Below are 21,295 nucleotides of genomic sequence, written 5' to 3'. Positions count from 1 at the left end.
ATGAGCAAACTCATCTCATTCCTTTTTGCCTTAATTTTTCTCTCTTTAACTTACCTATGTTTGGTCAGCTGGTCACCCACAATTTTAACTATCTTAAAAAAACAAATGAACAAAATCCTCTTTGGCCAAACATCAAAAATTAAAATGACCCTGAGTTCTACTTATTCATATAGCCAAAAAGTATTCCTTCCTAACATTTTACAATTAATATTCAATAACTACTTAACATCACCACCACTTTCTCCTAATATCCTCTAAAGCAGAATCACATTTTAATATTCACTCTTTCACAATCACACATATTATTTATTTCTACTCTTCTTTCTCCTTGAAAAGATATAGAGTAACTCTTTCTCTACTGATGCCATCACATCTGTACCTTTCCATTTCTAGAGCCCCTGCCTTTAATCTCTTCCAGTTCAGTTTGCTCTAGTTGCATCAAAGGAATAATTTAGTATATTGAAACTACATATAAGGAATTTCTGTTTATTATTATTCAGTATTCTAATTACACAGAATCCACAATTTTTAGCCAGTCTTTTAAAGATATGCATCACACCTTCATCTCTACCAGTATTCTCGTTTCCTCTAAAAAAAAAAAAAAAAAATTATTTCCTTGTGTTTCCAGGTATGCATTTCCCATTGAAGCCAAGCAAATGTTCTTGATGTATATCATAGTAAATCTGCAAATTCCTGCATGGTTACCTTTGTATATTGAGCTTTCAAGCTTTCCCTATTGTCTTTGTACCTTGATTCATTTTTTAAATTTAAATTAATTTTTATTGGAGTATAGTCATTTTGCAATGTTGTGTTAGTTTCTGCTATACAGCAAAGTGATCAACTATACATATACGTATATCCAGTCTTTTTTTACATAACCTTCCCATGTAGATCACCACAGAGCATTACGTAGAAAACCCTGCACTGTACAGTAAGTTTTCATTAATTAATCATTTTATAAAAAGTAGTGTATATATGTCAATCCCAATCTCCCAATACATCCCTCCCCCACTACACCCCTTGGTATCCATGGTTGTTTTCTACACTTATGACTCTATTTCCTCTTTGCTAATAAGTTCATCTGCTCCACTTTTCCAGATACCACATACAAATGATATTGTACAGTATTTGTTTTTCTCTCCTGAGTTACTTCATTCTTGATGACAATCTCTGGGCCCATCTATGTCACTACAAATGGCATTATTTCATTCCTTTTCATGGCTGAGTAATAAACCACTTTGTCAATTCCTCTGTTGATGGACATTTAGGTTGCTTCCACGTTGTGGCTGTTGTAAACAATGCTGCAATGAAAGCTGAGGTGCATGCATCCTTTCAAATTATGGTTTTTCTCCAGCTATATGCCAGGAGTGGAACTGCTGGATTATATGGTAGATCCAGTTTTAAAAGGAGCCTCCATACTGTTCTCCATAGTGGTGGTAACACCGACAGTTTAAGAGGGTTCCTTTTTCTTCACTGGAGAAGGAAATGGCAACCCACTCCAGGACTCTCGCCTGAAACACTCCATGGACTGTCGCCTACATGGACTGTCGCCTGAGGAGTCTGGTAGGCGACAGACAGTCCATGGAGTCGCAAAGAGTCGGACACGACTGAATGACTTCACGACTTCACGACGACTTTTTCTTCACACCTTATCCACTTGGTAGATTTTTTTGATGATGGCCATTCTGACTGATGTAAGATGACACTTTGTTGTAGCATTGATTTGCATTTCTCTAATAATTAGTGATGTTGAGCATGTCTTCATGTGCTTTTTTGGCCATCTGTCTTTTTCGGGTAAATTTCTATGTATACATTCTGATCAGTTTTTGATTGAGTTATTTGTTTTTTGATATTGAGGTGCATGAGCTGCTTGTACATTTTGAAGATTAATCCCTTATCAATGACTTCATTTGTAAATATTTTCTCTCATTTTGAAGGCCATCTTTTCATTTTGTTTATGATTTCCTTTGCTGTGCAAAATCTTGCAAACTTAACTAGGTCTCATCTGTTTACTTTTGTTATTATTTTCATTACTCTAGGTGGTGAACAAAAACATCTCTCTACATTTCTCCTCCTTCTTAATTACCTTTAGGAATATTAATTGCTCCCTTAATAAACAACCTTTTAACATTTGTATTGTACCTGAACTGACACTATATTGCTCTGTAAGTTTTTGGGAAGAACTTTATGTGTGCACTTCTGGATTACTGTTCTGCCTTACAGGGTTTAATCCAGCATCACACTCTGTCATATAAGTTGGCTTTTTAATTTAAGTTGGCTAATTTATAGGTGGCCCTAGAGGTAAAAAACCCACCTGCCAATGCAGGAGACACAGGAGATGTGGATTCGATCCTTGGATCAAGAAGATCCCCTGGAGGAGGGTATGGAAACCCACCAGTATTCTTGCCTGGAAAATCCCATGGACAAAGGAGCCTCATGGGCTACAGTCCATAGGGTCACCAAGAGTCGGGCACCACTGAAGAGACTTAGCATGCACCAGTAATTTACTATCTTACATTTAAGGGGACTCAGTAAATGCAATTGCACTAACTGACTGTTCTTCAATAAACTTTACAAATGATAGTGAAATAAACAGTAAATTTAAATTACAGTTAGTGTTTAAAATCAGTAAACACTATATAACCCTCCTATAACCCTACTTATCTTAGAATATTTGCATAAAGCTTTTGCATATGTATTCAATTGTTATTTCTGCTTTTAAACCTCATCCCCACTTCATACTTCATTCCTTTTACTACTAAACGCCCATGTAATGAAACCTGAAGGAAACTGAAGGGCATACCAGAGAATATCACTTTTCACTTAAGTCTCACTGCTCATAATTATTTACACATCTGGTATGAAGCCATCATATCAATATTCTACACATTGAGAGCTTTATTTATGGCCCTTGGTGGCTCAGATGGTAAAGAATCTGCCTGCAGTGCAGGACACCTGAGTTTGATCCCTGGGTCAAGGAGATTCCTTGGAGAAGGGAATGTACCCACTCCAGTATTCTTGCCTGGAGAATTCCATGGACATAGGAGGCTGGTGGGCTATAGTCCATGGAGTCACAAACAGATACAACTGAGTGACTAACACTTTGACTTTCACATCAAAGGATAATTAATACGTTCAGTTGAGTTCAGTACAGTCGCTCAGTCGTGTCTGACTCTTTGCGACCCCATGAATCACAGCACGCCAGGCCTCCCTGTCCATCACCAACTCCCGCAGTTCACTCAAACTCATGTGCATCGAGTCAGTGATGCCATCCAGCCATCTCATCCTCTGTCGTCCCCTTCTCCTCCTGCCCCCAATCCCTCCCAGCATCAGGGTCTTTTCCAATAAGTCAACTTCGCATGAGGTGGCCAAAGTATTGGAGTTTCAGCCTCAGCATCAGTCCCTCCAATGAATACCCAGGACTGGTCTCCTTTAGGATGGACTGGTTGGATCTCCTTGCAGTCCAAGGGACTCGCAAGAGTCTTTTCCAGCACCACAGTTCAAAAGCATCAATTCTTCAGCACTCAGCTTTCTTCACAGTCCAACTCTCACATCCATACATGACCACTTTCTATCACAGAGCTTAACAAATTTACTTATACAATTTAGCAACAAGAAACAGTAAAAGAAAATGCCACAGTAAATGTTTCTGCCCATATATTGTCACCAGGTTAATAAAAAAATCCACTTTTAGGGGAATACTATCTAAGAAGTAAATAACATAAAATGCTATTTTGAATAAAACTTTGTGTCCATATATTCATTTTGTATTATTTCCTTTAAAGAACAAACTAAAGGTATCAAAAACCCATTAAGATATTTAGTTAATGGATAAAACAGACTTGATCAATATATTAAACAAAAACTTACAGGATCAGCAGGTCCACAGAATTCTCGAAATGTCATTGTAGGATTAGTTTGTTGAATCTCCATTGCTACACAAGGCCCAGAATACATTTCTGTCACCATTTCCTATAATATATAAATAAGATAATATTAACAAATGAGTATAATTTAATAATCTTTTGCTTCTCTTCTATTAATTGCACTACTATTCTACTGGACTCAAAATGTTAAAGTTATCTTTGATTTCTTCTCCACCTGTACCCTCTATGCCAAGCAGTTCCCACATTTTGTCTATTTTTCCTATAAAAATGTGTTTTAGATATGTTCCTTTGTCTCCATTCCTACCATTATCATACTAATGCTTTATTACTTGATATGTTCACTATTTGAAATTATCTTCTGGTACATATTTCTTTTAAAAGGCTCTCTCCTCTCAAACACAATACTATCAAATGAACATTTTAAAAGATATATTTTCCAAACTGTTTCTCCCAAAGAAACTTATAAAAATCATAATGAGTTTCAGCAATGAGGAATAATAGGCATCAGATTCATTTTCTCACATTAAACATCTAGAAACTAAAAGCAATAAACAAATATTGTTTTCAGACACTGAACAATAGACAGCACAGTACCATGATCCTCAAGAGACAGAAAATGAATGGGATCAGCTGTACAACTGCCCATCTTACTGCCTGAAGGCTTCTAGACAGTGAAACAGGTATAGGAAACACAAAAGAGCCCAACATTCTCACTGAATAGAACAAATCGAGACTGGAGTTTAGGGAGGCTGATGAGGCTACGATTTGCCGAACAGAATACTAGAGGAAGTGGGAGAGCAACAAGAGAGTAAGTCTCAGGGATCTGCAGAGAAGTTTTTGAGTCTTAGACTGTAGGTTGAGTCTGTGTATATATAGAGGATACTACGGAAGGCTGAGAAAAGAACTCCCAGACAGCAGTAAATGAAACAATTCATAAATACAGTATAAGACTGGGAGGAATCTGTACTCCCATGAGCTGGAGTGGAAGCCCCTATATGATATACAGAGCATCATGTAGAGACCTTAGAATGGTATTATACTCTAGTTGTTATTGTTCAGTCTCTAAGGGTATACAATACCTTGTGACCACATGAACTGCAGGACACCAGGCTTCTTTGCCCAACACTATCTCCCTGCATAGCCTCAAACTCATATCCATTGAGTCAGTGATGCCATTCAACCATTTCATCCTCTGTTGTCCCCTCCTCCTCCTCCCTTCCATCTTTCCCAGCATCAGGATCTTTTCTAATGAGTCGGCTCTTTGCATCAGGTGGCCAAAGTATTGGAGCTTTAGCATCAGTCCTCCCAATGATATTCAGGATTGATTTCCTTTAGGATTGACTAGCTGGATCTCCCTGCATTCCAAGGGAATCTCAAGAGTCTTCTCCAACACCACAGTTCAAAAGCATCAATTCTTTGGTACTCATCTTTCTTTATGGTTCACCTCTCATATCCATACATGGAAAAACCATAGTTTTGACTAGACAGACCTTTGTCAGCGAAGTAATGTCTCTGCTTTTTAAAACACTGCTTAGGTTTGACATAGCTATTTTTCCAAGGAGCAAGCGTCTTTTAATTTCATGGCTGCAGTCACCATCTGCAGTGACTTTGGAGTCCAAGAAAATGAAATCTGACACTGTTTCCACATTTTCCCCATCTATTTGTCATGAAGTGATAGGACCAGATGCATGCTCTTAGGTTTTTGAATGCTGTGTTTGAAGCCAGCTTTTCACTCTCCTCTTTCACTTTCATCAAGAGGCTCCTTAGTTCCTCTTCATTTTCTGTCATTAAAATATACCATAGTAGTTGGCCTAAACTTGCCTTATGTATGGAACACTCTGTATCTATCCTATGAAAGCTTAAAAGCATGTCTCAGAAGTGTCAAACTGATTCCAAGTAACTTGTCCAAGGGCCAGAACAAAATCAAACATTTTTTAAAGGAATACAGCAATACCATGTAACAGTTGAAATTTCCCAACACCAGTACATAACAAAAATTGCCAGGAATACAAAGAAGTAGGAAAATATAAACTATCACCAGACCCAAACTCAAGAGACACAAACCCAGCAATGACAGAAATGATGGATGTAATTACAGAAGAAGTTTTAAAAGTCACTATAAATAGGTTCTACATGCTCAAATTATAGAAGAAAACATGTACATAATACATAGCAAAAAAGATATTAAAAAGATACAAACAAAACTTCTAGACATGAAAACTACATCTGAATTTAGATCAATGAATTTGAAGGCATGCAACATAAACCATTAAAAAGCAAGCATGGAAACAAAGAAGAGTGAAGAAAAACTTTTAAATTTTTTAAAAAGACTATGGGACACATCAAGCAGTGTAATTGGAGCCTCAAAAGAAGAAAGGATGATGAACAGAAATGTATTTTGAGAATTAATCGCTAAAAAGTTTTTAAATTTGATGAAACTTATAAACCTACAGATATAACAAGATCTAAGGAGAAAAAGTGGAAAGAAAAATAAAGTAGGGCACATTATAATCAGATTGGCTATAAAACAAGAACAACAATAACAAAAAACGCAGCAAAAAATACTGAAACAACAACAAAAACTGTAGAAACATCAAAAAAAAGAACAAAGATAAGGATTAAAACAACAACTTTTGTCAAATTCTATAATCAGTTGAGAAAATATTTGGAAAATATTTTTTGAAATGAATGAAAAATAAAGGCTTTTTCAGAGTATAGGTATTTAACCTCTTTGGTTAAGTTTATTCATAGGTATTTTACTCTCTATGACCCAATTTCAAATGGGGATTGCTTTCTAACTTTATCTTTCTGATAGTTCATTTTAGTGTAAAGGAAACCAATAGATTTCTATATGTTAACTTTGTATCCTGCAACTTTACTGAATTCACTTAATTCTAATAGTTTTTTTTGTGTGTGTGTGTGGAGACTTTAGGATATTCTCTATATAATACCACTTGTTGCTTAGTTGCTAAGTTGTGTCTCACTCTTTTGTGACCCCATAGACTGCAGATCACCGGTCTCCTGCCCACCGGAATTTCCCAGGCAAAAATACTACAATGGGTAAGCATTTCCTTCTCCATGGGATCTTTCCAACCCAGGGATCATACCTGCATCTACTGCATTGGCAGGTGGATTCTTTAACTCTGAGCTTCCAGAGTAGCATATAATACCATTGTTGCTAAGTCACTTCAGTCGTGTCCAACTCTGTTCGACCCCACAGACAACAGCCCAACAGGCTCCCCCGTCCCTGGGATTCTCCAGGCAAGAACACTGGAGTGGGTTGCCATTTCCTTCTCCAATGCATGAAAGTGAAAAGTGAAAGTCAAGTCGCTCAGTCATGTTCAACTCTTAGCGACCCCATGGACTGCAGCCTGCCAGGCTCCTCCGCCCATGGGCTTTTCCAGGCAAGAGTACTGGAGTGGGGTGCCATTGCCTTCTCCGTATAATACCATATCATTTGCAAATAGTGACAGTTTTACTTCTTCCTCACAATTTGAATGCCTCTTATTTCTTTGACTTCTCTGATTACTATGGCAAAGACTTCTAATAGTGTGTTAAATAGAAGCAGGGAGAGTTGGCATCCTTGTCTTGGAAGTAAAAGACCTATACTACGTAAATTATAGAATACTGATGAAGGAAACTGAAGACGATGCAAAGATATCCTGTGTTCTTGGACTGGAGAAAGTTATATTGTTAAATGGCTATACTATCCAAAGCAATCTACAGATTTAATGCAATCTCTATCAAAATATCCATGACATTTTTCACAGAAGTCAAACAAATAATCCTAAAATTTATATGGAACTACAAAGGACCCTGAATTGCCACAGCAATCTTGAGGGGGGAAAATGCTGGAGGTATCATGCTCCCTGACTTTAGACTACACAGGAAAGCTACAGTAGTCAAAACAACATGGTACTGGTACAAAGACAGACACATAGATGAAGCGAACAGAACGATGGCCCAAAATAAACCCACACACTTATGACCACTCTACAACAAAGAAGGCAAGAATATACAATGGGAAAAGGCAGTCCCTTTAACAAATTATGCTGGGAAAACCGAACAGCTACATGTAAAAGTGAAATTAGAACATTTTCTTATGCTGTACAAAAAATATACTCAAGATAGATTAAAGATCTAAATGTAAGACCTGAATCAAAAAAAAATACTTCTACAAGAAAATACAGACAGAATACTCTTCAACATAAATTGCAGCATTATTTTTTTTTTTGGATCAGTCTCTTAGGCAAAAGAAATAAAAGCAAAAATAAATAAATGGGAACTATTAAACATAAAAAGTTTTATACAGCAAAGGAAACCATCAACAAAATGAAAAGACAACATACTGAATGGGAGAAAAAAACTGTAAATGCTATGACTGATAAGGAGTTAATATTAAAAATAAAGAGCTCATAGAACTCAATGTCAAAAAACAAAAAACTCCATTAAAAACTGTGGAGGGCTGAATAGACATTTTTCCAAAGAAGACATACAGATGGCCAAAATCTCTCAGATTTTGTCTGATTAAGTCTTTCTTTTTTGATTGAAAGATCACTGACTTACAATATTAGCTTCAGGTGTACAACACAGTGATTCAATATTTTTATAGATTACATTCCATTTACAGTTATTATAAAATAATGGCAATATTCTCCTGATAGTTTATCCTTTATATCACTAATCAGAGAAATGCAAATAAAAGCACATTGAGATATCACACCTGCTAAAACAGCTACCATCAAAATGTCTACAAATAACAAATGCTGGCAAGGATATGCAGAAATGGGAACCCTGGTACATTGTTGGTGAAAATATAATTGGTGCAGCCCCCATGGAAAACAGTATGGAGGTTCCTCAGAAAAAGTAAAAACAGAACTACCATATGATCCAGCAACTCCACTGCTGGATATATATCTGAAGAAAATAAAAACACTAATTCAAAAAGATATATGCATTCCAATAGCAGCATTATTTTCAAGAGCCAATATATGGAAGCAATCTAAGTATCCAACAACAGGTGAATGAATAATGAAGATGTGATATATACATACAATGGAATACTACTCAGTAATAAAAAAAAGAACAAAATTCTACCATTGGCAACAATGTGGATAAACCTAGAGTGTATTGTTCTTAGTGAAGTCAGAGAAAGACAAACATTCTGTATGTTACCACTTATATGTGAAATCTTTAAAAAAATGTATATTACAAAACAGAAATGGACTCACAGATATAGAGAACAAACGAATGGTGACCAGTAAGGAGAAGAAAGGGAGTAGGGGCAAGACAGGGGTATAAGGTTAAGAGATACAAACTATCATGTATAAAATAAGCAGCAAGGATAAACCTGTCAGGGGAATATTGCCATTATTTTGTAATAACTGTAAATGGAACATATTCTATAAAAATACTGAATCACTGTGTTGTACACCTGAAACTAATACAATATTGTAAGTCAATGATCTTTCAATCAAAAGAGAAAGACTTTTTCACACAAACAAAATCTGAGAGAATTCACCACCACCAGCCCTATACCATAGAAAATGTTAAAGGAAGTTCTTCAGACAGAATAAAAATGCCAGACAAAAATATGGAGCCACACAAAACAATGGTAAATAGGTGGGTAAATATAAAACATTCACAGGAATTAAAAAAGAAAATTTAATTGATTATTTAAAGCAAAAATAGTAACAATGTATCATAAAGCTTTTAACATATAAATGTAAAATGTACAACAGCAGCATGCAGAGGAAGAGGGAGGAGATAGACATATACTGTTTACGGTTCTTAACTGTATATGTGAAGTAACATGGTCAGAAAAAAAGTGCCTCTCACTGAAAGATTCAGTGAATGGAACATTTCAGACAGAACTGAAAATGAGTATAAAGACTTGAAGGAAGAAGTACAGCTGGGGTGTATGAAGATCAGTAAAGAGCTATGATGTCAGGAGCTGCCTGAGGCCACAGGAAAGCAGTTAAGAGATGAGGCCCAGGGGACTTCCCTGCTTGTCCAGTGGCTAAGACTGCCTTCCAAAGCAGGGTGTGTGAGTTCAGTCCTAGTCCGGGAGCTAAGATTCCACATGCCTTGTGGCCAGAAAACAGAAACAATGTTGTAACAAATTCAGTAAAGACTTTAAAAACAGTCCATATTAGAAAAGAAAAGAAAAAGGATAAGGTCAGATCATGGTAGGCCATGTAAACCATGTTAATGACTTTGGAAGGTTTATAATACCCAATGCCAAAGTAAAATAAAGGCAATTTATTACAGAGCAGTACTTAAATTTTAATCAAAACTCAATCATCGTGTCTACTAAAAATGCCAGAAGTTAAAAAAGGGAGAGGACTTCATAATTGATACGGTAAACAGATCCCTACTCATTAGAACCCCTAAATTATGCCCCTGAAGTTACTTCACTAATTCACAAAGGTCATATGAAATTGATTCTTATGGATAATTATGTTCAGGAGGATCTTCTGTCTCATGATATGAAGTACTGGCTACACATAAATGTCAAGAGCCTAAATCCTCAGTTGGGGTAGAAGGGATGAGTACATTATCCAAAAAGAGAAGTGCCAATTTTGTCCACCTTTCTTTTATGTGTGTGAGAGTCTCTCTCTCTTTCAGTGTTAAATACTATTAAAATGATAAACAGAGGGCTATACAAAACACAAAGAATATGTTGAAAAAAGAACTGCATCAAAAACATAAAATGATCCTTAAAAATTGAACTTGAGAATTCTGTTAATAGATGAACAGAATTAAGAGAATTAACAGAAGTCTCAAACCTAGGTTTTTACTTAATTAAAAATTATCAAACAAAAAAGTACTTGTTTCCTCCCTTAATAGCCCTTTGATTAACGTCCTTAAGTAGTTGAAATGGAGTATCTGATTTAATATCCATCCTCACCAGGACATAAGCTCCAAGAATGCAGGCAGCGTGCATTTCTGGCTCCCTGGTATCCAACACATTGTCTGACCCACAAGCGGTAATATATGTGTGGCAAATAATTGGATCCTGATAACACTATAAGATAGTAATTATTACCTTTTCATGATTGCAAATGCTGAAGCAGCAAATTTAAGTGTAAATGATCAACATGGAATCTACTATAAAGAATGTCAGTTATAATAATAATAATAATAAAAGTAGTAATAATAAAAACAGCTGATATTTACTAAAGCAACAATCTCAGTAATATGTGAGATTGCTTTACATGATTTATTTCATTTAATAACCACAATAATTTTATAAAGTAATAATAACATTGTTTCAATTTTATATACGGGTAAACTAGGGCTTATAAAAGGTAAGTAATGTCTATGGTCACATAACTGGTGTGTTTGGTATCTGAACCTAGCATCTGACTCGACAGTCAAAAAAGGAAGGAACCTGAGGTAAGGAAGCTGTAAGCAGCTGCAATGAAATTTGGGAGCTAGGAAAATTCTACAATCTGAAGCAAGTGATATGAGAAAACCTAGAACTAGAGTAGAATTATATATATACACACATATATATATACACACACACACATATATATTTAGTACAACAGTGTCAGTGACACTGTATTATTTCCCAGTATGTATCCAGGGGTTCTCATCTCTAGGATCTAATGCCTGCTGATCTAAGGTGGAGCTAATGTAATAATAATAGAAATAAACTGCACAATAAGTGTAATGCACTTGATTCATCCCCAAACCATCCCTCCATCCCTTTCCCCAGGATCCATGGAAAAACTGTCTTCCACGAAACTGATCCATAGAGCCAAAAAGTTTAAGGACTGCTGACATATTCTACATTTGAGAGGATCATTTCACATCCTGACATTAAGAAAACTTTAAGTTTAAAATAATAAAATGGATGGAACCACTAATATGACCTTATATATCTTCTTTTATAAGTAAGAATCTGAAGATAAAGAGGTCAAAGCATTATACTAACAAAGTCAGTAAGAATCAGATCACCTGTTTTTTAGTTCCTTTAGATTATGTTGCCTCTTAAGATTATTTTTACAGGGCCTACTTTCTAGCAGTATATAAAGCTCCTAAAATTAAGGGGCTTCCCTGGTGGCTCAAACAGTAAAGAATCTGCCTGAAACACAGGAAAGCTGGGTATGATCCCTGAGTTGGGAAGATTCCCCTGCAGAAGGGAATGGCAACCCACATCAGTATTGCTGCCTGAAGAATTTCATGGACAGAGGAGCCTGAGGGGCTAGAGTCCATGGGGTCACAGAGTCGGACACAACTGAGTGACTAACACTTTCACTTTTTCAAAATTAAGAGGCATCCAGTATGCAGCATTTTACCTTTTCCTTGAACTTAAAATTTGAATCCTAAATATTAACTGTCATGAGAAATAAGACACCCAAGAGAAATAAAACAATCACAATAGCAAGTGAGATCCAGGGTTTGCTATCTGATTCTCATGATCACAAATTACCCAAGGAAAGATATCACAAACATATGCATTTCTAGTATGTGAATACAGACCATCACACAACTTCCTCTGAATGAAATAGTCAGAGTCAGAATGAAATAGAATGAATGAGACAAGAACTTTTAAAGAATCACACTATAAATCACTCATAAGAATATTATTTATTTCAATAAGCTATTACTGGGATAAAAACACTCTTACTTCCCTTTGGGGAAAATTTTTCAAGGAAATAACTTTTCCTAGCTTCAGTAAAATTTTGTATCATATAAATATAGTAACATCTCAAAGATACCTGGATATTGATATACTCTGGCTCATATTATATGAGCCAGTGCATTCTCCCATTAACAGACTGTTATAAACCAACCATTTGAAATATATGTTTTAAGCTGAATAAAAATTATAACCATTACTAAAAATTACTCACAAGACTAATAATTAGTCTGGAATAAAGTGGTTTTTCCCTTCCATAGAGTCCCTCTGTTCTTTCTCCTAAGTAGGTTCTTTTATTAATATTACAAGATTTAATTAATAATTATAGATGATATCTTACTGAGAAGAATAAACAGAAGAAAGTACATCAACACCAATCATTCTGAGCTGTTTTGACATTAAAGTATAACATTGCTACTGGCATTCAAATTCCTGATTTCTCAGGAAAAATGACACATTCACCCAGTAATACATTTATCTTAATCTCCAGAATCCTGAGTTCAAAAAATTCCAAGAGTAAATATATACTATATAAAAATTGCATGTATGGCATTTATAAAACACAGCATATAATGTTGTACACATGAAACTGATATATAATGTTATAAACCAATGTTACCTCAACAACAAGTAAATTTTAAAAGAGAAGTTTTTTTTTTTAAGTTGTTTACCAACAGGAAATATGACCTACTTCAGATGTATATAAAACATTAATGTTCACCAATTCAATTCTATATGCTGTTGTAGGAGAATATAACTCAGGATCAAAGGTACTGTGAGATAAGTATCCATGAGTCTCTCTATCTTATAAACAGTAAAACTACAATATAATGTGCATTAACAAAGGTAGTTGCTTTTAACTATATATTTAAAAGTTAATGTAACACATAAAAGAAGGGAAATGTAAAAAAGAAAGATTTTTAAAATGGAAAACAGTTGTCACTGGTTGAATAAATGATGTTAAGAACACACTTTAAAATTTCTTCCATTCAAAAAAAGAAAAGCCAGAAAGAAAAACACCAATACAGTATACTAACGCATATATATGGAATTTAGAAAGATGGTAACAATAACCCTGTATACGAGACAGCAAAAGAGACACTGATGTATAGAACAGTCTTTTGGACTCTGTGGGAGAGGGAGAGGGTGGGATGATTTGGGAGAATGGCATTGAAACATGTATAATATATATGAAACGAGTCGCCAGTCCAGGTTCGATGCACGATACTGGATGCTTGGGGCTGGTGCACTGGGATGACCCAGAGGGATGGTATGGGGAGGAAGGAGGGAGGAGAGTTCAGGATGGGGAACACATGTATACCTGTGGTGGATTCATTTTGATATATGGCAAAACCAATACAATATTGTAAAGTTAAAAAATAAAATAAAATTTAAAAAAAAAAAAAAAAAAAAGGCTTAACTCTAAAATGAAGAAGCTGATAAGATTAAAGTTTGAAAAGCTGTAACAATAGGAAAAGCACTTTGGTTCCTCTAAAGAAGGGTAGAACACTACCAGTATGCTAAATGCAAAATATAAGATTTCATCATCAGTCTTTACTATGTACGGCTAAACAGGAGAAAGGCTCAGGCCAGCTCTTGGACCAGTGCCTTTTTCCTTTCCTAAAGTAGGCTGAGGACTTACCTGTTGGCTCAGTGCTAAAGAATCCACTTGTCAATGCAGAAGATACGGGTTCAATCCCTGATGCAGGAGGAGCCCACACACCACAGAACAACTAAGCCTATGCCCCACAACTACCACAGCCATTAAAGCCCCTATACCCTAGAGCCCGTGCTTCCCAGCAAGAGAAGCCACCACTACGAAAAGCCTGCATACCGCAGCCAGAGAACAGCCCTGACTCTTGGCAACTTGAGAAAAAAAAACGTGCACCAATGAAGTCCTAGCACAGCCAAATATAAATAAATACATTAAAAAAAAAATTAGAAATAAATTTTTTAAAAACTAGGTTAAAAGGAAAGGGTTTAGAGAGATGAGGAGAGGGGAATCTAGTCTCACTGTCAGGGTGAACTTTACACAAAAAGAAAAAAAAAAAAAGAGCAAAATGCCCTATAAAGCAATAAGTGTGATGAGGCAGGCCACCAGCACAAATGTATCTAATCTGATAAAAGGGGAAGGAAACTAGCTTTGATTAAATATCTGTCATGTGTTATTTTAAGGAACAACACTTGGTTTATTTGAATACAGTCTTGTTTTCAAGAATGAATTTCACTGCTCTCTAAACAGTTCCCCTTAAGTCTTACTATTATTCACTCTCCACTGTATTTTCAGATGATTCTATCTGCATTTGTATCATTAAATAGACTATGCTATGAAATAACTGCCGTGCAACTACATCAAGAACTATTTGCTCTCAACTTTTTAAAGCATTTTCAACAGTCTTCTATCTTGAGAATATTACCTCCATGTGCTGTGCTTAGTCGCTCAGTTGTTTTGGACTCTTTGTGACCCCATAGGCTGTAGCCCACTTGGGCTACAGGCTCCTCTGTCCATGGGGATTCTCCAGGCAAGAATACTAGAGTGGGTTAGCCCTGGGATAGCCCCAACCCAGGGATTGAACTCAGGTCTCCCGCATTGCAGGCAGATTCTTTACCGTTTGGGCCACAAGGGAAGCCTATCAAAATGTGTCAGTATCATATTATACATGTTTTAATGCCATTCTCTCAAATCATGCCCCCCTTCCCTCTCCCATAGAGTCCATATAAGAAACGAATTGCCAGTCCAGGTTCGATGCAGGATACAGGAAGCTTGGGGCTGGTGCATTGAGATGACCCAGAGGGATGGTATGGGGAGGGAAGTGGGAGAGGGGTTCAGGATGGGGAACACGTGTACACCCGTGGCAGATGCATGTTGATGTATGGCAAAACCAATACAATATTGTAAAGTAAAAAAAATAATAATAATAAAAAAAATTTTTTAAATGTGTCAATATCTCAGCAAAGTGATTTTTGGATTTCTGTATATTTTTGTTCCATAAATGAAACAGCATCATATTTTAAAAACTGAACCACTGGCTCTCAGGGATAAAAATACTCCAGTCATTGGTATGATCAGTTGTCAACTGGCAGAACTGTGAATACTTCAAGGAATACTTTCACGATTATAAATTATACTGAGATCTACAAAATCTGAGATACACAAGTTTTCAATACCAATACTTTATATTTACTTCAGTACTTACATTATACTCAGACACTACTCCTTTATAAACTTCATAAAACTCTTCAACATTAATCCGATCCATGTTAAACTGTATTTTAAAAAAAAGAAAAACATAAGTCAACCAAAAAAATAGAATGAATCACACTTAGCACTCAATATTTATGTTCTCTTAGACATATTTTCTTTAAAATTTAAACCCTGAAGAAATTAGTCTTTGAAGAAGTATTAAAGTTCAGTCCATCAATAATAAATTATTGTTTATCAAAAATAAGAATTTATTTGTAACATTTATTGAGTATTTAATATATCAAGCATTGTTCCAGGTGCTGTTCATGTACCATCTTATTTAATTATAACAATAGCCCTACAATGTAAGTAATGTTAACATCTCCAATTTACGAATGAGGTGAAGACTCAGTGGGGTAATATAACCTTCACTACCTGGCATTCCATCTCAAACTGTCTGATCCCACTGACTGGGCTCTCAACTACTGTAATCTATCTTATTGAAAAAAAAAACCTCATTCTTCATACAAAAAAGACATAGGCACAATGTAATTTTGTTTATCAATAGATCAATGGCAAAAGAAAGCAACATTACCAAAGAAAATTTCTTCAAATTTTGTAGAGGGGCCTGGAAATAATACTCTTATCCTCCCAGGCATTCAGAAAAAGCCCTTAGTTAGTCTGGCTCATAATAAAGCACTGATACCATTCATCTGAAAATCCTACTATTCTTCAGAAAGAATTGTCAGAGTATGCTAGTAAGGTAAAGCTACAATGACTCATTCTTATCCAGGCTGGATTCAAACTTAAAAATAAAATTTCATTAAGTTCTAGAGTTTCAAGAACCAAAACTTTCAATTTTTAAAAATTAGACACAGACTTTTGTTTTCCTCCCTACTTTGTCCTTTTATTGTTGCCAGGATTGAAGATCACGGAGCTTCTCCCTACCCAGACAACAGTTCAAACTATTTATTTTCATAGTTCAGTTCAGTGCAGTCACTCAGTTGTGTCCGACTCTTTGTGACCCCATGGACTGCAGCACAGCAGGCTTCCCTGTCCATCACCAACTCCAAGAGCTTGCTCAAACTCATGTCCATCGCATCAGTGATGCCATCCAACCATCTCATCTGCTGTTGTCCCCTTTTCCTCCTGCCTTCAATCTTTCCCAGCATCAGGGTCTTTTCAAATGAGTCACTTCTTCGCATCAGGTGGCCAAAGTATTGGAGCTTCAGCTTTAGCATCAGTCCTCCCAATGAATATTCAGGACTGATTTCCTTCAGGATTGACTGGTTGGATCTCCTTGCAGTCCAAGGGACTCTCAAGAGTCTTCTCCAGGACCACAGTTCAAAAGCATCGATTCTTCAGCACTCAGCTTTCTTTATAGTCCAACTCTCACATTCATACATGACCACTGGAAAAACCATAGCTTTGACTGCTATGGACCTTTGATAGCAAAGTAATGTCTCTGCTTTTTAATATGCTATCTAGGTTGGTCACAGCTTTTCTTCCAAGGAGCAAACGTCTTTTAATTTCCTGTCTGCAGTCACCATCTGCAATGATTTTGGAGCCCCCCAAAATAAAGTTTCCATTGTTTCCCCGTCTGTTTGCCATGAAGTGATGGGACCGGATGCCATGATCTTAGTTTTTTGAATGTTGAGCTTTAAGCCAACTTTTTCACTCTCCTCTTTCACTTTCATCAAAGGTGGTGTCATCTGCATATCTTGAGGTTACTGATATTTCTCCTAGCAATTTTGATTCCAAATTGTACTTCATCCAGCCTGGCATTTCACATGATGTACTCTGCATAGGCAACACAGCTATTACAGGGAGGGAACTTGTTTGATTTCAATATCTTATTCAATATTCATATAACTTCTTATATTACTAATATTATAAAATAATAACAGGGTGAAAAGTGAAAGTAGTAGTTGCTCAGTCTTGTCTGACTCCTTTCAACCCCATGAACTATAGCCTGCCAGGCTCCTCTGTCCATGGAATTCTCCAGGCAAGAATACTGGAGTGGGTTGCCATTCTCTTCTCCCGGGGATCTTCCCAACCCAGGCATCAAACTCTGTCCTCCTGCATTGCAGGTGGTTTCTTTACCATCTGAGCAACCAGGAAAGCCCAAATAACAAGGTATAATTTATTAAATATTTGGTAATTTGAACTGGAAATTCTTCAAAGTATTGTGTAGCTTTAATTTATTTAGTGCACAAAATAAACCATAGCGGCAAATAATATTATCATTCTCTAGTTGAGAAAACTGAAGATAAGAATGGTTAAAATCTGGCCAAGTTTATAACCTAGAAAGTAGAAGATCCATGATTCAGAAATAGGGTTTACTGATTTCAAAAATCACAATGATTCTGATTGCCATTAAACTACCATGCCTCCCCCATAAATTCAATTAATCTTTTTTAAAACAAATTATTCTTTCTTTTCCACTGAGCACTTACTATGGGCAATCACTATGCTAGGCTGTAAGCCTAGAGTTAGATTAATGTTTAATTCTAAAATGTTCACACTGATTACTACTTAAGCAGGCTTAGATCCCATAATCCTGTGGCTGACTACATCACCAAGCTAATACTTTGAGAACGCTGTTGCTATCAATTTCATTACTGTCCTGGGCAAGACTCTTCAAATATTAAATTTCTCATTTGTCTCCAAGCTGTGCCTGATAACTTTGCAAACTAGCTGATACATCTAATCTTTTCTCATTTTATGAGCATTCCCACCAATCTGGGATACAAAACAGGCAGAACCCCAGACAGTGCCCTGACCTCTGATCTGGGCTGATGCAGACTTCATAGAAATCAAAAGGAGTTCCTTTCCAGAGAAAGAGAAAATAAACTGGTATGAAAATTCTTTCCGGAACTGGTAATTCACTACCATAACAACACAAACTTGCTGTTTTTCAAAAACTGTAAAATGCAAATTATTAATTGGATTCCTATAATAATTGTACCAATTTATCTGTCAAATGCAATGATAAGTGTACCACAAAGACACAGAAGAGCTCTAGAGAAGTTAATATTGTTTCTTCAGTGAAGGGTTTCCTGGAAATGTGTCAGCAGGGCGATTTTGAATGATTGTGGACTCCGGAGGCTTACTGGTGTGACTGCCAAGAGAGGGGCTGAAATGTGCTAACTCTAAAGATCCTGAGAGAAAGTCCAGAAACCAGCAAAGGTCCTGGTCAGGGAAAAAGCCAAATTGATTCTCTTCTTAGTCACAAATCCAGACAACAAAATTTCATTATAAGTACTTAGCTTAAAACTATTTCTTGTTTGGAGGAATTAAATGCATTGTTTCAGTGTGCATTTACTTTGCAACTAAAGTTCCAGGAATTATATAAATCTGCTTTATAAGCTTAAATTAGATGTACCATTGGACAGTTAGCTCTCTGTGAGAGATTATACTGGTAAAATCATTTCAAAAATATTTTTTACTAAAAGTTATCATGTTCAACATATCTTTTTGCTTTTAATGTGTTGAGTTCACAAGTGCACAGAGAAAATTCAATGTAAAACGTATTAAAGCATACTGTGTAAAAAAAACACACACACACACAGTTCATCAGTAAGTTAATGACTCTTGCAAACTACCTACCATCTGCATAGCTGAGATTTCAAAACCTGCATCTCGGATAGTCATCAGGATCTTTCCCAGAAGTCCTGAAAATACAGAACAAATAAGTGCAAAAATACAAAATTTCTAAGGCATTTTAGCTTTATAGAAATGCAAATTTTCTATATCAAAGTATTTTGCTTAAACACTTGGGCTTCCCTGTTGGCTCAGACAGTAAAGAATCTACCTGCAATGCAGGAGACCCAGGTTTGATCCCTTGGTTGGGAAGATCCCCTGTAGAAGGGGGAATACTCCAGTATTCTCACCTGGAGAATCCCATGGACAGAGAAGCCTAATGGGCTGCAATCCATAGGGTCACAAAGACTTGGACAAGATCGAGCAACTAACACTTGCTTACACTATGTAAGAGTGAATCACACAAACCTGCCCAGGAAATCTAGGCCTCTAATACTGTGACCCCATTTGATTCAGTAACCCCATTTGATTTTGCAATCCCAAATGTTTAGTAAAGTGCTTCAGGAATATTGACAATCACTTTTTTCAGTTTTGAAAATTATTTTTTAAATTTATTTTTAATTGGAGGATAACTGCTTTACAATGTGGTGTTGGTTTCTGCCATTCAACAACGTGAACCAGGCATAAGTATTCATATATCACCTCCCTCTTGAACCTCTCTCCCAGTCCTGCCCCCAGCCTATCCCTCTAACTACAGCACCTTGTTGAGCTGTGTTATGAAGAAAATTCCCACCAGCTATCTGTTTTACACCTGGTAAGGTATATGTTGCAATGCTACTCTCTCATTTCATCCCACCTTCGCCCTCCCCCACTGTGTCTACAAGTCTGTTCTCCTCAAAACCAATCTTGAAGACTATGCAAAAAACTTTTAAGAACCTGAAGTCTAGTGATATTAAAAACTACAAAAATCAAAGAGTTAAACTAATATTATAAAAAGATGTGGTATTAAAGTACCAGATATGGAAGGAGTCCAAAAGAACTCAAAGGCAGAGAAACGTCAAATTAAAAATGAAGAGGAGAACAGAAGCTTCAGTGGGAAACGAAGGCAGGAAGTAGCTCTTTAAGGTTATAGACAGATGGGATTATATAGGGACAAAGGTATAAAAAGAGACAAGGCATAAAGCTGGGGAAAATGTGAACCTGTGTACACAATAGTGCCTGTGGGTGTTCTCAGACATTTCAGTGTGTGCCTTCAGACTCTTTGCGATCCCATGGACTATAGCTTGCCAGGCTCCTCTGTCCATGGGATTTCCCAGGCAAGAATACTGGAGTGGGTTGCCATTTCCTTCTCCAGGGGATCTTCTGGACCCAGGGATTGAACCCAGGTCTACTGCTTGGCAGGTGGATTCCCAGGTCACTGGTGCCACCCGGGAAGTCCATATACAATAGTAAGAGGTCAAAAAAGAAAAAAGCTAAACAGGAAAAGAGATTTAACCCAAATTTATAAAGGCCTTGGATGTCAACATGAAGAATTTGGTCTTTATGCCACAAATAGCAATTTTTATAATGGTGGTTTCAGACTCTGAAGGTCTAGAACTGATTTTTCAGATTCCATTCCTGCTGCTCTTGCTAAGTCGCTTCAGTTGTGTCCAACTCTGTGCGACCCCATAGATGGCAGCCCACCAGGCTCCCCCGTCCTTGGGATTCTCCAGGCAAGAACACTTGAGTGGGTTGCCATTGCCTTCTCCAAGGCATGGAAGTGAAAAGTGAAAGTCAAGTCGCTCAGTCGTGTCCGACTCTTCGCGACCCCATGGACTGCAGCCTACCAGGCTCCTCTGCCCATGGGATTTTCCAGGCAAGAGTACTGGAGTGGGGTGCCATTGCCTTCTCCATTAGTCTCCTATAAAAATCTAAGTTTCTTTTTTTCAAGTGAACTGAAATTCTTTTTCTCTCTTTCACACATTACACACACAGACACACTCCCTATTCTGGATCATCTTGATGCTTACCTAATGATCCCAAATAACTAGT

At 36.7% G+C, this 21,295-nt stretch overlaps 1 protein-coding gene across 2 annotated transcripts in view; it reads right to left on the bottom strand.

Annotated features, from left to right (window-relative positions):
- NME7 (NME/NM23 family member 7) overlaps positions 1 to 21,295 on the bottom strand; it is a 245,214-nt gene that overhangs the window by 122,107 nt on the left and 101,812 nt on the right. For both annotated transcript variants that reach the window (XM_070385323.1, XM_005902373.2), the window contains exons 8-10: positions 19,331 to 19,395; positions 15,735 to 15,803; positions 3,871 to 3,972 (exon numbers count right to left, since the gene is read on the bottom strand). In XM_070385323.1, coding sequence (XP_070241424.1) covers positions 3,871 to 3,972; positions 15,735 to 15,803; positions 19,331 to 19,395 — 236 coding nt within the window. The remainder of the gene's footprint in view (positions 1 to 3,870; positions 3,973 to 15,734; positions 15,804 to 19,330; positions 19,396 to 21,295) is intronic.

Source organism: Bos mutus, chromosome 16, assembly GCF_027580195.1.
Source record: "Bos mutus isolate GX-2022 chromosome 16, NWIPB_WYAK_1.1, whole genome shotgun sequence".
Taxonomy (NCBI): Eukaryota; Metazoa; Chordata; class Mammalia; order Artiodactyla; family Bovidae; genus Bos; species Bos mutus.
This window is presented reverse-complemented; position numbering and strand designations above follow the sequence as displayed.